The sequence below is a fragment of the Sapajus apella genome, unplaced genomic scaffold, assembly GCF_009761245.1.
Source record: "Sapajus apella isolate SASKATOON/1434 unplaced genomic scaffold, GSC_monkey_1.0 scaffold20, whole genome shotgun sequence".
NCBI lineage: Eukaryota > Metazoa > Chordata > Mammalia > Primates > Cebidae > Sapajus > Sapajus apella.
In genome coordinates, this window is record NW_022436960.1 from 6905622 (window position 1) to 6927746 (window position 22125).

Genomic DNA, 22125 nt, shown 5'->3' on the forward strand with positions numbered 1-22125 from the left:
CATTTTTTTTTTAAATGGGGGAGAGGAGGACAGTATCTGAGAGAAAAGGATTAGTCCTTAAAGAAGATGTGCAGTCGTCTCTATGTGTAGTATTCACCATTCCCAGGAAAAGTTGTGCACCTATATATAGCCTCAGATTCTCTCAACTACATCCACCATTTGGTCTTTAGTTAAAATGAACTACCTTTTATCTTAGAGTACAGGTCAATCTGAAATCTACACTTCATCAGTTTATTTCCCACCTATGCACTAACATTTGAATCTGTATGAGACATAGGAAAATTTCTTCAAGTCATCACAAGTTCAGCTTCATCAATTTCTCAGGTTTAAGATGATTAAGACAGTTAGCACAGATTCAGTCTAAAAAACCATATATTCAAGTTATTTCTCATTTCTTAAGAAATTATGGACAAGTCAAATTTGAAATAATTCTACTTAACTTTAAAGTCTACCATAAAAAGAGGAAAATCATGTATATATAGGTTGAGTATCCCTAATCCAAAAATCTGAAATTGAAGCTGCTACAAAATAGAAAAATGCATGAGTGCCAACATGACACTTAAAAGGAAATACTCATTGAAGTATTTCAAATTTCGTATTTTCAGAGTAGGAATGCTCAACTGGTAAGTATAAAGTAAATACTCCAAAATCTGAAAAAATCCTAAACACTTCTGATCCCATGCATTGTGGATAAGGACTACTCAATCTGTATTAGCCCAATACAAAACCATTATTCTGATGATAGTTCAATATTTGGAAGTATTTTCAACAATTATTGTAAATATCACTACGGTGTGCATCAAGACATATTCAAACATGCAAGCACCGAAGTCTTTTGATTATCCAAGTAAAGACATACCTGTATCTGTGAATGACTGAATATCATAGGTGAGGTCAACACTGAGGTTTTCAGAGTTTTCTGTTTTTTTAAACACTAACCCAATCACCCACATCGTGCGAAATTCTTCCCTGCAAAGAAGAACATTACCATAGCTTATTTGGATTTCAGGAAAATGTGGCTATCAATGTGTCTGACAATCTGAGACACCGAAAAACGTGTAATACAAATGTATGAGCAAACTAAAGTTCTAATCCCAAGTTCCATCAAAACACAAAGTCCTCACCCATATCTGTCCTCTATATTCCTATTTACAACATAAACAATCAGAGTTCTAGGACAAATATAAATGCACTCTAACTGTACATTGATAGTCAATGTCCTTAATGATGATTCTAAATAACTAAAGCCACTGATATTAAAGAAAAATTATGTTTAAACTAATGAAGGAAAAAGAATAATATTTTTAGAAAAGTCTGGGAAAAAAAGGATTTTCTAAATACAGAAATTTAACTAGAACTTAATATGTATTTCTTAAACTTTAAAAATTCAGTTTAAAAGGCCTCATGAACAGAAGCCTAATAACAGGAGTAATTAGTGATTCAGCTACTTTTGAGCATTTAACAGTGTAGCTATTGAATGGAACATCATACAGTCTTGTAATAATAATTAAGATTAGAACTGCCACAAAATGCAAAAAACTCTTATCACATGATTACAAAAGAAAAAAATTAAATAACGAATAAGAATATTGTATAATGACACAAACTTAGTGATCCTTTCACTTATCTTTCTTTAATGCTGCTTTATTTTTTAAGACAAGCTCATTACTAGTACTTTCCAACCCACCAATGCAACAAACTAGAGTCCAGTCTCATATAAACAGCAAACAATCAAACCAGCAACTAACCTATATAAAAGACCCACTAAAAAGGTAAACTGATTCTGCTTTTAATTATCTTCTCAATAGACCAGAATCAATCATAAATCAGATTTTTTAAGTTCATATCAAAATGTTTGTTCCCTTTTAACAAAAAAATTAAGATAAAAAGCAAAGACTGATGTATGGTATATCAGCTATTCTGATACCTATTGAACAAAACAGAAGAAAGAAAATATTAAGGAATGCTAAAGACAGTATTAGAGCAGAACTGTAGAATGTGAACTCTAATTAGCTAATAGGCACCTTATCATTGGAAGAATATTATCAGAAAAGAAAAATGTATGCTTATGTTTCTCACAAAACAGTCTTTCTCTTCAATGTTTCTGATCAGGAAAAACTGTTATAAATTCTAAATCGTCTATAAGTCATATGTAGTCAACAGAATAGTGATACTAGTTACAAAAATTGCCTGTAAAAGGTTCTATGAATAAAAATTGGAAGTGGGAAGAAGAAATTAAATTAGAAAAGTGCTTACTTGTCAGGATTTTCTTTGGGTGCTGGAAATGACTGGGGATTCACATGAGCCAGTGTAATAAATTCATTCTTCTCCAAGCTTCCAACTAGGATTCGGATTTTTGACTCCACCAAGCCCACCCTGAACAAATGTCACTTAGTATTAATGAAAAGTTTTGGTTAACTTAAAAATAAGTAAATAAAATGCACACACCAGGGCATTTCAACTGGCTGAGCTCTCAGAGACAAAACCAAAAACCTTATGTCCTACCCAAAATTGCCAAACAATGAGGAAAAAATAGCCAAGAAACACTCCATTCACAACAGCAAAGTTACATAAGTTATCCCCACAAATATTTTTTTAAACAACAAACTATAACACCACTTTAAATATACAATTAAGAAATGATACATGGGTTTCTATAAAGCAAACAAAAAAATCAGTTGCATAAGGATCCCCTAATTTCCATACTTTCATTACACAAGGCTCCATTTCTGAACAAATCAAACCAAATTAGATGTTTTAAGGACTTCCTCCCATCTCGTACTGTGTTCAATGGCTATGTGATTCATTTTGAAGTTTGCTTTTTCTGTAAAGTCTATTCTTATACTCACCATTCTAGGCGTTGTTTTTCTGTTGGTGCACTTGCTAGAAGTACAATATAATGCCTTTGAAGATAAAGACAACATGCTATTTATTTTATTTACATGCTTTGTGCTGGATATTAAACCATAAAGTAATAAGCTTCCTTACAGTTATAGATCCACATCAATTTAGCAAGGGGGACTACAATCTCAATATGCACATAAAATCACATATGCTAAACTCCATGCTTCTAACTACTAGTGAGTTTAATTCTTCCGAAAAAGGCAGTGACTTTATGAATAATTACCAAAAAGCAGCTTAATTCAGGAAGTAAAAAAAAAAGCATTAATAATTTTGCTCAACATTTTGCTTTAGATACAAAAGCTTATCATTAAATACGCATACTACAACAGTAACTTCAAAAACAACACATCATGCTTTTAAATTCAAATTAAATAGTAGTGAAAATTAAACTCAATACTGCAGTTAGGTCCTGCGATTTTTTCCCCCCAATTAACAGTATACATTTTCTATAACTGAAAAAGAAAAAAAAAAACTCACTAACATGACAATGATAAAAAGATCTGATTTTTATCCAAAAGCTCAATCCCATTCATATTGGACAAAAGTCAGTTTTCACTTCAGAAAACAGCATCATGATCAAATAAATATTGAAGTCTTTTTAAAACAAACTATTTACAACTAAAATATAACTACTATGATTCAGTTTCCTAAGACTAAAAAAGTTCAATCCAATATACTCTTCTACAGTACCCATTCTAGAAGTGCTGAGAGCCAAATTTCACACCAGAATCTCTACCCAAAAAAGCAAACTGCCATCATTATCTAGTACTGATACTAATTTCAAAAGTGGCAGTATAATGGAAAATTTAAAATTATTTACTCCTTGAAAAGTCTAAAACTTTCCTAATACATTCTAAGACATTTTATAAGTGTAGTTTCTAACCAACAGCAAAAATTTGACCTAGACCCACAGAAAAACTACCAAACCTACTTTTAAAAAAATGTATTTGAAAAATGGTTTCAATTCTTCACAGCTGTGTAGCCCTAGGTAATTCTAAGACTTGTGTAAATCATCTGTAAAATGGTATAAAAGTACACATTTTATTGGGAGAGGTATTGCAAAGTTCAATGGAGTTAACTTGAAGTCTATAAACTTAAGGTAACAAAGATAGATCCATAAAAACTAAGGTATATAGAGATATGTGAATATGCAGTCCAAACCCATATAAACCGATAGTTCAACTACCAGTTTAATTTGCTCACCATTATTTGGGATATGTCCAATACATGAGAAAGAACAGATGGCCCAATAAGTCAGTCAACTAAAGTCACATAAAAGTATTAAAAACTCATGTATTTTACATATAGAGAAATCCATATTCAGAGTTCCAAATGCTCAATCAAACAAAATCCTAACAAGTTCAGTAACCTGATTTCTAGGTCTCTACAAAATTAAAAATGGCTAGCTGGTTTAAAAAAAAAAAAAAAAGTAAAGAAGATGAAGAGCTCTCTCACAAAAGTAGCGCAACTTGTAACAGGAGACGAAGTATAAAAATCAGACATGTACACAAAAACACAAAACCTATCTGGGTCCATCTAAGGGCAAAGACAAAACTCCCCCAGTCTCTAGATCACTCTTAAAACACATTATTAAAATGGAAATTCCTAATAGCCACCTTTGTCTTCAACAAAACCTTAAATGATACATAATGTTCTTTATTTATACAAGGAAAATATACAATCCATTTGGATATAATTTAGTTGGCAATTCAAAGTTTTGAGTACTAGAGTTCAATATTACTTCTTACTGAAATCCAAAAGGGAAAGAGTATCTACTCTATACCTATCTTACACACAAATACATGTATTCACATATAGGTAGAAATGTTAAGTAATTCTAACAAGTATTTATGCTGAAGTTAAATGTCCTTTACTCAGACACATTTAAACAAATTTGAGTTGGAAGATATAAAATGCAATAGTTAAGTTTAATAAAATTAACCTGCAAAAATTTTGAGTCATTAGGCATTCATCTAGAAAATTCCAACTTCATTCTCTAAATACCTCTATCTCTGATTTTTAAAACCAGAATACTCAATTCTTAAGGTCCCTATCAGACCACAGAAACCTAGTGTACATCTAAATTAAACTACCTTTTGTTGATGTACCAAAAAGCATGGTTCCCTATTTCACAACTGCTATGTTTAAGACTGTCATGCTTATGATGCTCAAATGCCTCCATCTGAAGTTTCAATGCAATTGCCATTACCTTTTCCCCAAATTTAAATAGTTTCTAATAAAGAGTTTAAAAAGTTAAAAATAAACTATAAAAAAAGTATCCCAAAATAAGAACTTATGTAAAGTACCTAAAAACATTTTACTTCATTACCAAATTGCTATTTGCAAAACAAATTCTCTAAGTGAATCTCTTGACCATTTCAACTCACCTGGGAAGGTAACTCACATATGTACAATAAAAAACTGGCATATCTTAGTCAAAAATGCTTACAATTCTGTATTTAAGTAATTCAAGACCAAGATTTAGTTTCCTGGTTTTATTTTTTAAACAAACTTGACGGTCAAGTTACTATATACACACATAAAATTATAGAATCATCTTAGAGAATACACTGGTTTTCTTAATGCTTTTCCTTTATTCCTAGGGAACTCTAACACCTGAAGTATTCACATTTCCTATGGTTAGTGATTTCTTGCTAGTTACATGTTAACTTGAATTATCTCAAAGGAGGCAGTAAAAAAGCTATTTTCTTAGAACTCCAAAAATTTCACAATGTTAACCCTTTTTCTTAAGGAACACTGATATCTCTTTCTGGAAGATGATTAGTTTGCACTTTAAGACAAATTAGATTTTTCTCCATGGTTCTGCTCCTTCCAAGAATGTGAGGTATATTTCACATGACTTAAAATCCTGCACATATCAAGTGACAATATTTCAGGATCAACTTTGACTCAAAAGAAAACTAAAGATTTCCATTTGGTTGTATTGTCAATCTTTGGGGTATTTTATGTGAGGATGTGTTTTTAAAAATTCAAATCTGCGAATACCTCCAAAAGCCTAATCTCAAAGAGGCAAATCTCTGGAGAATAATTAGAAATATAAACAGAATTTGGTGTGAATAAAACTGGCCCACTATCATATTTTCAAGTTTTCACAAGATACGCAGCTGAAATGTAAATTTTTCTGATATAATTTCCTCCATTTGTCGCTACTTCCTTTTTTACAACCTAAAAAAATTTGATTGTTTCACAAAAAATTCAGCAAAAATTAGTAATACATCTTTGAACCAAAGAACTTACAGGTACTATCCAGCAAGGACTGATGTATAGTTTAAAACTTTTGAAAGAAACTCAAGCAAGTTTTAGAAAAAGCACCAAAGTTCTAATAATGTGAATTTGTTCAAATAATATGACTCTATCAAGGTCTGTTCAATTTCAGTATTAATCTTTCTTAAAGTCAAAGGAAGCCCCATCTTAGTCCTATAAGAAAGTAAAGAGAAAAAAAGTCTGAATCTAGCTTCATCACTGATTCCAGGAATTAAGGGATACTATACTAATACTTTAGTGTAAAACCAATTCCTTTATTATTCTCCCTACATGTAACTACGTCTCTTTTATATCATAGTTCTTAAAGTATCAATATACATGTTTATTGGTTTAAATGTTCCAAGGTACTTCCTCCACATTGGTTAAAATAAAAACAAAAATTATCTGCCAAACAGAAATCACAGTTTATGGGGGAATTCGTAGTAAAATAAGAGTATTTAATGATTATGCTATTTTAAGTTTTACTGACAACACAGTGCTCCCAGAACACAATTACTGGCTCCGTTATTGCTTTTTCATGCAAAAGATATGGAAACAAAACACAGAGACATCATGAAGGTCATCATTCTTGCTTTTAATTGGGGAATACCATAAAGCAATCTTGCTTAGATTATTACAAAACACAATCCAACACAAGATCAAATGGTCAGAAAAGTTTCAAGCATTAAAAAAAAAAATTTAAGTAGGACTTTGGCAAATTTTCAGCCCAGGGCAAATAAAAGTTCAAGTCCATGGTTTCTCTGTTTTTTAAAATAAGATTTATTATAACTTACATTTTTCATCAAAACTAACACAACGAAGCTTTTAACCTGTACTAAGGTATTAAACCATTATATTTAAACCATTAATTAAAATTTATTAACACCCATTTAGATTCATGAAAGCTAGCTGTAGAAATATTTGAAGGGGCTTTATTAACACTGGGGGGAAATGGCAAGTGAAAAATGTGCTGTTTAACTATTGAAAACACTTAATTGGCTACCTATTGACATTTTATCAGCTTTGTCTTTGTTTTAAAGATTCTTAATGATTAACGAAGTTTTCAGAATTAGATGAAAATAGTTTCTTAGTAAAGAATATTAACTACAAATTTTAACAGTGCATCCACTTGCCAATGTATAGAGATTTACTGTTTTTGTCATGACTGATATATGCCTATGAACTGATATTGCTACAAAGATAGCAGGAGTTCAGTTAGATCAGGCAGAAAAACCATAGGGGCTTCACATTCATTACCTCAACCAAAAAAAAACTAAGGAGTTCACTAAAAACAGCATGTCCTTGTGACAGGAAAAGTAATTCTACAGAAGATGTTTAAAGGAAAATCCAAAACATTAAAGCAAGAAGAAATGTCATATATGCTACCATTAAACCATTACTTAAGAGAGCAACATGTCCGACATGCCTTAAAATACATACTTGTACTTTTGAAAGAAGTTTGGAGCTTCAAAAAGTTTGGACCACTCTGCCTTACTCAGCAAAATTTCATCTGTGATAGCAAGACCTAAATTAAAAACACATTAAGATGTTTGCATACTTCGGTCTACAATCTAGAATTTTTAATAATCTTAAATCATACCACATGCACTCACTATAATCCTAAAACCAGAATTTTAACATGTATAGGTTTAGCTTATGATTTTAGAGCATATTCTTACATACATACTTTTTTAAAAAGCTGGAAGATTTTTTGAGAACCAGGTTTCTGGTAAAGTATGACTATTCTAAAATGCCATCCTGATAGAATGACCTTCTTTCTTAAAACTGAAACACCACAGTTACCCGACAAGGAAAAATTTCCAATATATTTTGCTTCTTGCCTTCCTAAAAACAAGTTTCCCTGTTGTTTTTTCTAAAGGGATAGAGGCATCTTCCCTTGATGCGCCTCTTTAGGCTACAGATTAAAATGCTCAGGAATTTTAAGCTTCTGAATTTACAGCTAGTAGTCAAACAGCTGATTCTATTTCCTTCACCATTTTCAGTCAAACCAAACAATCTTGTTCCAGTTACTTCTCTCAAAGACTATTTGGTAATAGCTATATGTTCAAATTAACAGTACAACTAGGGGTCAAAAGTTAAAAGGTTCCTCCAAAATAATGGAATGTAATTGGGTGGTATGGCCTCATTCCTGCTCAAAGTTTGTCCCAGGAGTATGAAGCCTGCAAAACATCTCTCATTTCACCAGTGTAGACAAACTGTTATCATTTATAATTTTATAAAGCAATAGTATGGAACTCAACCAGCCTACTGGTTTTAGTTGGTTAATCTTCCAACTTGTTATAAAAAATAAATTGCCTAAAAGGAATTTCTTGAAGTCAGTTCTCAAACATATACTGTAATAAACAAATGAACACCAAAATCCACTTCAGTGAATCCTTCTTAAGTTGCACAGCTGACTACTGCGTCTACAATGGTATGTAAATCCTTCGTGTATAAAGCAGAGCATAAGGATAGACACTTACCTTGTTTAAACTCCTCAACCATGACCATCCGTGTTGAAACGGACACATTGTACGTGGAGTTCTGTTGTGGGTATGCTGGTGTAATTATAGGCATAAGATGGTACCTATCACTGGGATTTACCTACATACAACAACAGCCAATCAGTTTCTTCAAGTACATATGCAACAGATACTTGGGCTTTTTACCCCTTGTTAAACTGAACCAATGATTATATTTTATTTCATTCATAGCTGGAGTTGAGAAAGAAAAACCATGTAGAGAGACACTGTTTTTACAAGAATTTTTTATAGTATCAAAGATTTCGTCTAAACTAATGATTCGTTTCTATTTGGATTTTGGCAACCTTACTATAAAGTGTGCCTGCTGAACGAAAAAAAAAAAAAAAAGTTCTGCTAGGGAATCTACTGATGTTGTTTTTCTTTATTCAACAACAGAAATGGGGATGCACATACAATTACCTTTAGAGACATGTAACGCTATAGTATGTTTTGTAAAGCTAATTTTAAACAAGATAGAAACTTAAGTTCTTAATATACCCTTAAATTATTAAGAAGTTTGAGCTTATTAACACATAGTGAAACTACATTGCCCATGTTGATATGTTAGGAGATAATGAAATGATTTACTGTTAATTTTAAATCTGTATACCAATAAGTGGCACATTTCCACAAAGGAAGTTGTAAATTCGCATCCTCTAAAAGTAAATGCCCTGAGGTTTGGAAGACTTGAAAATGCATAGCTTGATGTAATTCAACAGAATTTAAAATTTGGGGTATTATTGTAAGATAAATTAATTTAGAAAAATAGGATTTCATAAACTTAAAAAATCTTATTCAAACCTAAATTTCTTCTATCAGTTTATAAAGTGCAAGCTGTTAACATTTAAAATGAGTAAGCGGTAAATGTCGTAACTTCCCAAGAAACAGAATGGAAGGTCTTCTTTAGCCCAACCATGTTTTTATAATCTCTGAAATATCTAAACCAATTTTTACAATTACATCATGGTTATTAAAGTGAGACTGCTTAGAAGTTATATGCCACATGTAAACATTAAATAACAGCTTTCCTACAACAACCCAACTTTAGGAAAATACTTAGATAAAATAAAAAAAATACAGGGATTTTTAGTATCCTTTTATTTTTTTAAAGCACAAATGCCCACACAACTTTGACTTACAAGGTAGTTCTATATAGAAAAAATTAAAATGTTAGTAAAATCTGTATTAAAAACTATGTACAATTAAATGTGGTTTACAGGGTACATAATTATGCTTCTCACATCAATTATACTTGAGGACAATTATAGTTCAGGTTATCTAAAAGAAAGTATAATACGGACATGACCACTCATAAGTAAAAGGTTGGAAAGTTTCCCTGAAGTTTATGCAGATGATTTTTACTTGTTATTGCACAGTGTGAATTGGTAGGGGAAAAAATAATACACTAACCCTTGGGTCCCATACAGGCAAATTAAGATTGCATTCTTCAGGCTGTTTCAATAGCACGGGATTTGGCCATTCCCTGTTTAAAAAGATTGTAGCACTTGATAAGACTATTGGATATTATCATCTAAACGTATTTTGTTAAACATACAGCATTTGTGAAATGTGATCCTTCTTCATTCTGCCCTCTTGGTATATATAACGTTTTATTCCTTTCTGACGACATTAGACTACTCCATATCTTTTTCTCCTAACTATGAAATGAACTTCAACCATTTGATAGCCTTCTTAGACTGAAACCAAATACATTCTCTACCATTCAAAGACCTTTAAAAGGACTAAATAAAGTAGTACCATCCCAAAATAATGACGTGTCCACTTCCGCCTTGAACAGAATATATCTCCACTGAAAGACAAAATTCCTGCCTTTATACTAGTTCCATCCAAAGTCAATCGAGAATTTTAAAAGTTACTTCTGATCATAGTCAAAGGACTACAAATAATTATAAAAATCAACTAGGATTCATGACTTAAAGGTTGTAAGACGAGTAAGTGTAGTAGGAAAATTTTGTGGCATAAACACATTTTCATATGTGTTCTATAAACTAGCTACTTTGATCCCTTATAAAAGAGGTAAAAACTGGAGAACACTTGCCATTCTTAACATCAAGCGTAGCTTCTTAAAAACATTATTTGCTTATATATGTGCAGCATTAAGAGAAATTCTGACATTCTTCAATCTTATCACACCTGACTGTAAGTGCTACTAAATCCCGAAATAGCAGAATGTGTACTGAAAAGTGTGGCATGGTTCTAAATTTTTTATTTTTTCCTCCAGTTGAAAACAGTTCTAAAATGTTTCAAATAACTCTAATTTTTATAAAATTACTAGAAAAGAATATCTCTTTTGCAGAGGGAGGAGCAGGAGTTCACAAGCACAGGAATGGTTTTTAATTTAATTAAAAACCAAGCACCCTTACCTTTTGGGCCAAGGCAATTAATATGAAATGGCAGTAATATTTTACCCACTTTTCTTAAATCATAGTTGACAAATGTGGAAATGAAATGAAGAAACTTTTAAAAAAAAAAAAAAAAAAAAAAAAAAACTCTCCTGGATTAATGACTAATCTCAAAAATCTCAAATTGCTTTTTTTGTCCTGAATCACTTAATGTTAATTATTCTTTAAAAGCTTATTATTAAAATTCATAAATTTAATATTTGGCCAAAATAAACGCTGAAAGCAAAAAGAAAAAAAAAAAACAGTCACAGGAAACTAATGGCCTATAGACAGAGAATTCAAAGAGTGAAAGAGGTGGTATGTACAAGTTTTATCCAAAAGTACAGTAACTGATTTCCCAACCAATCAATAAATTGGATCTTAGCTGCTAAAATTCAGTTTATTCAGAGGATATGTTCATGCAAGGAAGTATAAATAGAATACTGCCTTACTATCCTGGCAAAACTAGGGGGAAAAAAAAAATAGAGTTTCAGTTTGCCATTTTATATGGAATGTGATCTCCAAGGCTACCTAAATGACTACATCATGAACTGAAATTTGAATCTGAAACCAGCTGCAGAAATGTCATAGAAATAAGACTAAACTTCAGTGTCTACAATCAATTTTATTTTAATATAATCTAAACACATACCATTTAGAAAATACCAAGAAAAATTTATGTACAAGTGTTGATGCTATTGCATTTGGATAAAGCTGGCAAGTTCTTGCTACTAGCATAGCCCAGGAAACACCACCGAGGAAACCTAATATATTGGAATAGATGTTGTGGCCTGTTGATAAGGGAAAAGCAAAAAAATAAGTTAGTGTTGAACAAAAGTTTGAACATTTTTAATAAGCTAGCCAACAAATTCTGAACTCACGTTTGGCCCATAGTTTGATAGCTCTCAGAGTTAACCTGAAGTTGTCAATGTTTGGTACTAGATGTAAAATTTCATCGGTTACCCTGCAACCTGATTAATAGGGGGAAAAAAAAACAGAACATTAAATCATCAAAAGTTTAATAATGCTTCCAAATTTCCTGAGATTAAAATTAAACATAAATTTTTATTTGGTAGAACCAGTAAAGCTAATTCATAAAAGAGGGAAAAAAACAAAATCTGAAGCATTTATCTCCTATCATAAGCACTGATCAAAGTAAACTGTAACCTGCCTAATTTCAAACTTTAGATTCACAATTAAAACTTTCCACATATACTGAGGAGGACTTAATCCACTCAAGTTTCCAAGAATTGCTCTTCAAGAGCACAGTAACAAGCTACGGTAATATAAAATTTTGCCAAAGTAGCCATTCTGACCTCAGCAACGCTAATAGCATTACTAAAGAATAACAGGATCAAAATTAATTCGGGTTAGGCAGTGAAACCTAAATCACTAACAACAGAGTACAAAAGTCAGATGGTCTTTCTCAGTGTCCTGAGTACCATAAATGACAGAAGAAATACAGTATAAAATACTAAAGAGTGAAATAAACTACTACTCTTCTGTAGTTTATTGGGTAAAATACATTTTGTTTAACTCACTACTGGGTTAACAATATAGCTATTAAAAGCTTCAATAGAAAACTTGTGTAAAAATAACTAATATCTGACAAAAACCAAAAGACAGAAAAGGAAGCAGGCTTTCTCATACCATTAAGACTTCTTATACATCTTATATCTAAATTTTTAAGCAGACTGTCATCTCGTAGGTCCAAATCTTCTGGAATTGTCTGCAGTGCTAATCTTGCAAACAAAATATCAATCTGAAACACAAACAAAACAACATTCTGTATCTTTCAAACTACTTTTAAGGCATTTCTATCAAAAAAAAAAAAAAAAATTCCAGCACTTTAGAAGGCTAAGGTAGGTGGATTACTTGAGCAAGACCAGCCTGGGCAACATGGAGAAACACCATCTCTACCAAAAATATACAAAAAAAATTAGCCAGGCATGGTGGCACGCACCTGTGGTCCCAGCTACATGGGAGGCTGAGGCAGGAAAATCATTTGAGCCTGGGAGGCGGAGGTTGCAGTGAGTCGAGATTGTGCCACTGCACTCCAGCCTAAGTAACAGGAGTAAAATCCTGATTGGAAACAAAACAGCAGAACAAAAACCTAATTTTCCTTAAAGGCAGGATCGTCTCATTAACTATAAACATAACAATGTCCCTGGCAAAAGTCCAAACTATATTATTTCATATCATAGGTACTTTAATCAGATCATTTTAAAACATGGCAATATAGGCCAGGGGTGGTGGCTCCCACCTGCAATCCCAGCACTTTGGGAGGCAAAGGCAGGAAGACTCCTTGAGGCTACAAGTTCAAGATCAGCCTGGACAACATAGTGAGACCCCATCTCTACAAAAAAATTAACTACTGCCAGGTGTGGTGACAAGTGCCTGTAATCCCACCTACTTGGGGGGTTAAGGTAGGAGTATCCCTTGAGCCCAGGAGGTTGAGGTTACAGTGAGTTGTGATTGCACCACTGCTCTAGCCTGGGTAAAGCGAGACCCTGTCTCAGTGGGGGAAAAAAAACCAACAACAAAAACATCGTAATATTTTAAAAATAGAAATGGAAATGTATACGTACATAGTTATCAGTTTAGTCACAATTATTAAGTTTGATGTATTAAGTTTGTTAAATGCATCTACCGGATACATTAAGTCTGCTATATATACTGAATTAAAGCTAACTATTTAGCTCTTCATCTATATGAACTATAAACTGATTACATACTAAAAAGTACCCAAATGTAAGGCAAATAGCCTTATATTCAGCCAAAAATACCTCTCAATAAGAGATTGCATTATATCTGAGAACTTTTTTTTTTTTTTTTTCTTTTTTTTGAGACAGAGTTTCACTCTTGTTACCCAGGCTGGAGTGCAATGGCGCGATCTCGGCTCACCGCAACCTCCGCCTCCTGGGTTCAGGCAATTCTCCTGCCTCAGCCTCCTGAGTAGCTGGGATTACAGGCACGCGCCACCATGCCCAGCTAATGTTTTGTATTTTTAGTAGAGACGGGGTTTCACCATGTTGACCAGGATGGTCTCGATCTCTTGACCTCGTGATCCACCCACCTCGGCCTCCCAAAGTGCTGGGATTACAGGCGTGAGCCACCGCGCCCGGCCATATCTGAGAACTTTTATGTCTGTAATACTATAGTATGTTTTTCCAATTGAGTTTTAAGTAAAACAAAAACAATAAAGTATAGCCTAAAACAAACAGAGTTATGACTAATTTTGAAGACTTATAGAATTTAACTGCAAAATTGTTTCTTTTCTAAAAGAAAGGTGAGAGCATTAAAAAACAGCACAGATTTGGTAGTTATGCCTGAGGGTATGATTTCATGCTTCCAAAAATATGGTTGCTGCTGTAAACAAGTCTTTTATAAGATCACTTTAAAAAAAACAGTATTTTAGGAGCACATTTTAAAATATCATTTAAACACACCTACAGGACAGAAGGAAAAAACTGTACTGTTACACAAATAAGTACTTGTGGTCCAGGATAAACTGTCCAATGAAACAGATTTCAAAGTCTAGTATCTCCCCCAGTTTAGATAGAAATAAAGATTATAGCTCATAAAACTAGGTAACTGAAAAAGCAACTCAGTAACAAACTGAGAGATTTTTTAAAGGATGGAATTACTTCAAAAAATATTGAAATGTGAAAATGATTACTAAATTTCCTAAAATATTATGTTCCTAAAATACTGTTTTTTAGTATGGCACGTATAACAGAAAACTAACACATTAAATGCTTTAAGTAGCCATCTAACTTTCCATCTTGATCCTGTAAAGTTTACAAAATTAGGTCAGGTCTCCTTCCAAAAAAATTTCCTCTTTGTCAGTAACATTCATTTTGGGAAAATGAGGCATCATCTTATACTTTATATTACAGATTATTTTTACATTTACTTGACAATAAATCAAAACTACATGAATTTGATAATCCCTTATCAAATTTAACATTTTATGCCTACTTATTAAGGTCACTTGACTTTTCATAAAATACAGAGTTGAGCTTCTTATGCAGCAACCCTAGATGCATCCATTTTTCAAAATAGCAAAACAGTGAATTATCTTTTTTATTTTTGTAAAGAGATGAAGTCTTGCTATGTTGCCCAGGCTAGATTTAAGCTCCTGGGCTCAAGAGATCCTCCTGCGGCAGTCCCAGCTGAGTAGTTGGGACTACAGGTGCACATGACTCTGCCCAGCTTCAATAAACTCTTTTTCTTAGCTTCCAAAATGTTACAATCTTCACTTTATTATCTGTGACTTTCCAGTACCATTCTGTACAGAAAAGTAATATAATAAGTTACTAAAGTTGCTTCACTGTCAACTTTGTTCTAATCACTTTAATCACATACACTGAAAGCAGCAAGGAGAAATGATCATCTCAAGAATTTGAGCTCATAAATCCTCCCCTATCAGAAAATATTTCAGCACTCACACTTTTCTCCCAATTAAAGCAAAGTGTTACTTGCAAAAATACATTATGCTACTGCCTTAATGAGACTAAAAGCACACAAAACTGGCATATGGAAAAGCTACCAAAAACACTTTTTTGTAATAGCATTTCAATCTGAAGGTTTCATTACTTCTGTTTTAGCTCCAAATTTCACTTGGTATTTTTAAAGACTAAAAAAAATGGTATATTCTACAAAGAACAGGCAGTCACTTCCATTTAAAAGCCTAAATTCTTATTAATATCACAACCAAGTCACTAATTATAAACCTTAAAATAAACCAAGTTTTTAACCTATATCAATCAGAATTAGTGACAGCACATAGGAAGAACTGTCAATTTGAGCTATACCTTACCTCTATCCCATCAAAACAGAGTTTAATAACTGGTACGAATGCCTCTTCAACAGCCTATAAGAAAAGTAAACAAGTTTAGGGTCTCTGAAGCTACATTTAGACCTCTACTAGTTTTAGTACTTGAGCAAAACACCTGACACAAAAATAGCTAGCTTTAAGACTGGGCTCTTGAATCAGACAAATCAGATCAGAAATCAAGGTTCAAACATTTGATTTCAGCCACTCATCAGACGTACGATTGCGGCCAGATTATTTCAGATTTAGTTTGTTTGTCTCAATTTCCTAATCTGTAAATGAGTTTATGATTTCAGGCTTGCTATCAAGAATAAACACAAACATATAGGCCAAGTGCTTAGAAGGGTTAGGCAAACTGCAAGAACTCAATAAATGATGGCTATATCATAAAATTCACTCAACCGACTAAATGAATTCTTGTAACTCCTCCCATTTCACCCCAAACATTTACGCACTCTTAAATCTTTTACTTCTTCCTGTAATTTCAACTTATCATAGAATGAGGTGAAAAAGTCACTTCGATCAACATGTCTTGGTGCAACACACAACGCATCAATATCAGCACCTAAAAAAAATTAAGCCCATCAACCACTAATTAACATCACAAGAAAATTATTTTGCATCTTATCATGGTAGTATTTGATTTTGAGAATCTATTTAACATTATACTGGTGAGCCTCTAAAAATATTCCACCCCTTATTAAAAATTACCAGTCAATGGAGGATAAACATGATTTTAAATTGATGGGATATATTTTGATCCTGCAGCATCCTCTATTTATAGTGGCCCAGGTGAACTGGGAACCCAAAGAAAGATGGCTCAGTGAGTACTTTCACGGTGGAGAGGTTCAAGCATACACCCAACATCTTGATGTCACTTGTCACAGCCATGTTCATTGGTTAAACAAAAAAATAGTTTTCCTCTATGTACTATGTATCTGGTGCTTCCAGGCTCTCTACCAAGCCCCTGAATGGGACCTATAAAATAAATTTCAAGCAGAAGAATCCAAAGAGGTAGACCATGGTAAAGTATCTGTTTTAATTCAGTGTTTGATAAGAGGCCAGCACTAAGTACATAGGCAGAATATTGAAAAAGGAAAATTAAAATCAATTAGTTAGGCTCATATAAGGGAGAAATCAATGTGGAATCAGGTCAATGGTTATTTTCCTAAAAGACAAGAAGCTGAGGTTGACTCTGAAAGCTATTTATTATAATAGAATATTCAAGAAGAGGAAGAAGGGGGTACAGTGCACAGGATATATCAAAAGGAATGTACTAATGGGACACTGTGATGGGAGATGGAGAGAAGGAAGGATTCTAGAACACAGACAACCGACTAAATGAATTCTGGCACACTATACTGGCAGATACAGTTCATGGTTAAAGAACACAGCCTTGGCTGGGTGTGGTGGCTCATGCCTGTAATCCCAGCACTTTGAGAGGCCAAAGCAAGTGGACGGCTTGTGCCCAGGAGTTCGAGACCAGTCTGGGCAACATGGCAAAACCCTGTCTCTACCAAAATAAAATTTAAAAAATTAGCTAGGCATGGTGGCGTGTGCCCGTAGTCCCAGCTACTCAGGAGGCTGACGCCTGAAAATCACTTGAGCCCAGGAGTTGGAGGGTGCAGTAAGCCAAGATTGTGCCACTGCATCCAGCCTGGGCAGCACAGTGAGATCCAAAGATAGTACAGCCTCAGGATGCCTAAGTTCTATCTGTTCTGCTATTCTGCCAGTAGAAGGCTGAGAGAAATTGTTCAAGCTTTATTGCCTCTTAGTTTCAGACTTCTGTTTGTTATGTGAGAACAGTACTAGAAGAACTAAATAAGATAATGAAGATCTCAGTGCCCAGTGAAAGGAAATAGCTCAATAATTCTTTGCCATGGTAACATTTGTATTGTGTATTTATTTGCACAGAGGAAAAAACTACAAGTATAAATAAACTATTAACTGATTATCAGTGGCTATGAAAACACATTTTTGGGGTTTTTGCTTAGCTACATTTTACAATTTGTCTACAAAACTATTAGAGGAGGGCATCCACAAGGTTTTCTTAAAACCAAGAATTCATTTTTGTACTGATTTCCAGAGTGATATTCTTCTGGTGAGGGAAAATGATATATATGTAGATAGCAGCACTGTCCAAAAGAGCTCTCCAACGGGAAAATTACTCTTTATCTATACTTTCCAATGCAGTTACTACTATTTTATACGTGGCTACTGAACATATAAAATGTGGCTATCTCTACTGAAAATCTGAATTAATTTAATTTATTTTTTATTTTTTTTCTTGAGATGGGGTCTTGTTCTGTCACCCAGGCTGAAGTGCAGTGGTGCAATCACTGCTCACTGCAGCTTTGACCTTCTTGGACTCAAGCAATCCACCTGCCTCGGCCTCCCAAGGTGCTGGGATTACAGGTATGAGCCACCACACCAAGCTAATTTTATTTAATCTTAATATTGCTTTTGGACAGTGCTGATGTAAAAGACAGCATTATTTTACATCTCTCTTATTGAAAAATTTAGATTCCTTGAAGCCTTCCATAAAAGCCTAAGCTGTATGATACACAAGTAACTAAGACAGGCATGTCATAATTTTCAGAACTAAAGGGTCCCTTTCCAGGAGAAATAAAATAATACTTACCTTTTGTATGTACGCCTAACCTGTAAGATCCAAATGTAAAAATTTTTCCTCCAACATTTTCAATTACAGATTGTGGAAGATTCTGTTCAAACAAAAAATGGTTATTTTGCCAGTGGAGTACAAGGGAAACTATTCAAACAACACTGTACTGGGGTGGGGGAGAGGATCCCAAGAAAGATTACAGTGTAAATTTACATAAAGGGTATTCAAAGTCTAAAAGCTCTAAAAAAAAAATACAGCCCCTCAGATCAATCTTATTTGAAACTCAAACAATTTTCAACTTTTAAACAAGTTTATTCTTTATTGAAGACCCATAGTATTTTAGATTTCTGCCCTATTTCTAGAAACTGCCATAAAGAAGACTGATTGAGATTGAGAAGATCACATAATCCCCCAGGAGCACATTAGAATCAGGGACTTTATTTATGACAAAGATGCTGTATAAAATGAATCATCAATGTTAGAGTATAAGAAAAACATGATTGCTTTAAAGAAAAAGATTAGATTCAATGATTTTACCAAATATCCCATAGCACATTAGAGTATAATTTTATCATGTCAAAAGTGACTTGAAAGCCAAAAATGGCCACGCACAGTGGCTCACACCTACAATCCCAACACTTTGGGAGGCTGAGACAGGCCAATAGTTTGAGCCCAGATTGAGATCAGCCTGGGCAACATGCAAAACCCCATCTCTAGAATACATGTTTTAAAATTTAGCAGGGCATGGTGGTGTGCACATATAGCTCCAGCTAATCAGGTGGCTGAGGTGGGAGAACTGCTTGAGCCCTGCAGGTCAAGGCTGGGGTGAGCCATGATCATTCCACTGCACTCTAGCCTGGGCAAGAGTGAGACCCTGTCTCAAAAAATGAGAAGGGGAAGGGAAAGAAGGGAGGGGAGGGGACAAAGGGAAGAGGAAGGAGAAAGGGACAGCACAGCAGAGAAGAGAAAGCCAATATCAGTAAATAACTGCTTAGTTTTCTTAGATTTCCAAAAGGTTTTGGTGGGGTAATTCAGAAACAATTAAATTTACTGACAGTTTCTTACTCAGTAGAGTCATCAGGAAGAGGTAGAAAGCATTCAAAAACTGCCTTCCTGGCCCTGGGACTAGGGTAAAGTACCAAGCTTTACAGTTTAGTATTCAATGGCCCTTTTCATAAGAATGACAATGTCTGTCCAAACAAAAATAATTTTAATAAGTGTTAAGTCAATATTTCCTTTTACCTAACTCCTCAGTATAATCAAAGCTCAATTCAGTACTAAAGCATGTAAAAGACCACCCCACTTCCTCTCAAAAAAAAAAAATAAAAGACATAAATGAAGTTCCCCACTTCCTCTCAAAAAAAAAAATAAAAGACATAAATGAAGTTATTTCATACTCCAAAAAACCCTAAAGACAAGTTCTAAAGAGTCAGAGACTCCTGTTTTTTAAGGGCATATTTAATCATCACTATAGAAAATATACAAGTTATGTGTGAATGTTCTATTTCTTTCTGAGATGGAGTCTTACTCTGTAGCTCAGGCTGGAGTGCAATGGTGTGATCTTGGCTCACCAGAACCTCACCTCCTGGGTTCAAGCAATTCTTCCTGCCTCAGTGTCCTAAGCAGCTGGGATACAGGCGCACAATACCACACCCAGCTAATTTTTGTATTTTTAGTAGAGACGGTTTCACCATGTTGGTCAGACTGGTCTCAAACTCCTGATCTTGTGATCCACCCGCTGCAGTCTCCCCCCAAGTGCTGGGATTACAGGTGTGAGCCACTGCACCTAGCTATAATGTTGTACTTCTTAAAATTAAGCAAAGCCTTTGTCTTCCTATATTTAGGTATTTAAAAATCTCAATGGCAAAGTTTGACCTGATTATTTAAACTAAGCCAGCAAGATGTGCGCAGAAGTATGCTACAAAGGAGGTGAAGGAGAAACTATCTTAAAACACTGATCCACAGACTTCCCTATCAAGACGTATCAGTCTTTTGAAGAACACTCTCCAATGGTACTTTCTGCAAGGCTGTAAGGATTTGGTCACTGTTAATCATCACTGTTGAGCACATGAAATGTAACTAGTGTAGTCAAAAATCTGAATGTTTAATTTTCGTTAATTTTATTTAATTTATATTTAAATATTCACATGTGGCTAGTAACTACTGTATTACTAATTGCACTAATAAACATAATGTTAGTATGTTTATGCCTATTTCATCATTGCAACCCAGAAATTAAGATTTCTTAATTCAGGTCACGGAAAAACATTTTCACTTGCAAAAGATTTTTTTCATTTTTAAGACAAGAGTATTAGATGTCAAACAAACCAAAAAAAAAAAAAAATCTTATTTTCTATCAGAAGCTATGATCAATAAGAAACACATGGTAAGTCCACAATTTAGAATACTACATTTGCTGAAGTTTAATTTGTATTCTGAAATATACATATACATTGCTTTAAATAAACAGTACTATAAATTTGACTAAAACCAAAAGACTACAACTTTTCTTCTAAGTTGACACCCTCTTTTCCTGCTCTGTGAGATTTTTCCTTTACCCCTGGTTCTCCTTTTAACCTTTCAGTTATATTATAGATTAAACATGGATTCTGTACTACCCTGGAAAAATTACCACTATTTATGTTATTTTTTTAAATGTGTCAAATGAACTCCACATACAACTCTACAAATACATTTTCCCTACCGGAAGAAGCCCAGTCAAGTGTTTATGAGTTGTATTGTATGAGTATTCATAATGAAGTATTAGAAACTCAAAGGGGCCAGTGCATCAGCTCACCCCTACAATCCTGGCACTTTGGGAGGCCAAGGCAGGCAGATATATTAAGCCCAGGAGTTCAAGACTAGCCTAGGCAACATGTTAAAAAGCCACCTTTACAAAAAAATACAAAAAATTAGCCAGGCTTGGTGGTGCCTGCCTATAGTCCCAGCTACTCCAGAGGCCGGGGTGGGAGAATCACCTGAGCCCAGGAGGCAGAGGCTACAGTGAACTAAAATGGTGCTACTACACTACAGTCTGAGCAACAGAGGGAGACCCTAACTCAAAAAAAAAAAAAAAAAAAAAAAAAAAAAAACTCAGGCACAGTACCTCATGCCTGTAATCCCAGTACTTTGGAAGGCCAACGTGGGCACTTGAGGCCAAAAGTTTGAGACCAGCTAGTGGTCAACATGGCAAAACCCCATCTCTACTAAAATACAAAAATTAGCTAGATGTAATGGCACACGCCTGTAATCCCAGCTACTTGAGAGGCTGAGGCAGGAGAATCAGTTGAACCCAGGAGGCAGAGGTTGCAATGAGCCAAGATGATGCCACTGCACTACAGTCTGGGCAACTGAGCGAGACTGTCTCAAAAAAAAGAAAGAAAGAAAGAAGGAAAGAAAGGAAAGGAAGGAAAGGGAAGAAAGGGAAGAAAGGGAGGAAGGAAGGAAGGGAGGAAGGAAGGAAGGAAGGAGGGAGGGAAGGAAGGAAGGAAAAGGAAAGAAAAGAAAAAAAGAAAAAAGAAAAGAAAAAAAGGAAAGGAAAGGAAAGGAAAGGAAAGGAAAGGAAAGGAAAAG

The 22125-nt window shown here is 34.1% G+C and overlaps 1 protein-coding gene across 6 annotated transcripts in view; it reads right to left on the minus strand.

The window, feature by feature from the left end:
- PAPOLA (poly(A) polymerase alpha) overlaps positions 1 to 22125 on the minus strand; it is a 65437-nt gene that overhangs the window by 22431 nt on the left and 20881 nt on the right. For all 6 annotated transcript variants that reach the window (XM_032287476.1, XM_032287475.1, XM_032287480.1 and 3 more), the window contains exons 4-15: positions 18571 to 18652; positions 16385 to 16494; positions 15915 to 15968; positions 12743 to 12854; positions 11974 to 12063; positions 11745 to 11883; positions 10101 to 10173; positions 8652 to 8772; positions 7609 to 7693; positions 2850 to 2903; positions 2257 to 2376; positions 860 to 969 (exon numbers count right to left, since the gene is read on the minus strand). In XM_032287476.1, the coding sequence (XP_032143367.1) occupies positions 860 to 969; positions 2257 to 2376; positions 2850 to 2903; positions 7609 to 7693; positions 8652 to 8772; positions 10101 to 10173; positions 11745 to 11883; positions 11974 to 12063; positions 12743 to 12854; positions 15915 to 15968; positions 16385 to 16494; positions 18571 to 18652 (1150 nt within the window). The remainder of the gene's footprint in view (positions 1 to 859; positions 970 to 2256; positions 2377 to 2849; positions 2904 to 7608; positions 7694 to 8651; positions 8773 to 10100; positions 10174 to 11744; positions 11884 to 11973; positions 12064 to 12742; positions 12855 to 15914; positions 15969 to 16384; positions 16495 to 18570; positions 18653 to 22125) is intronic.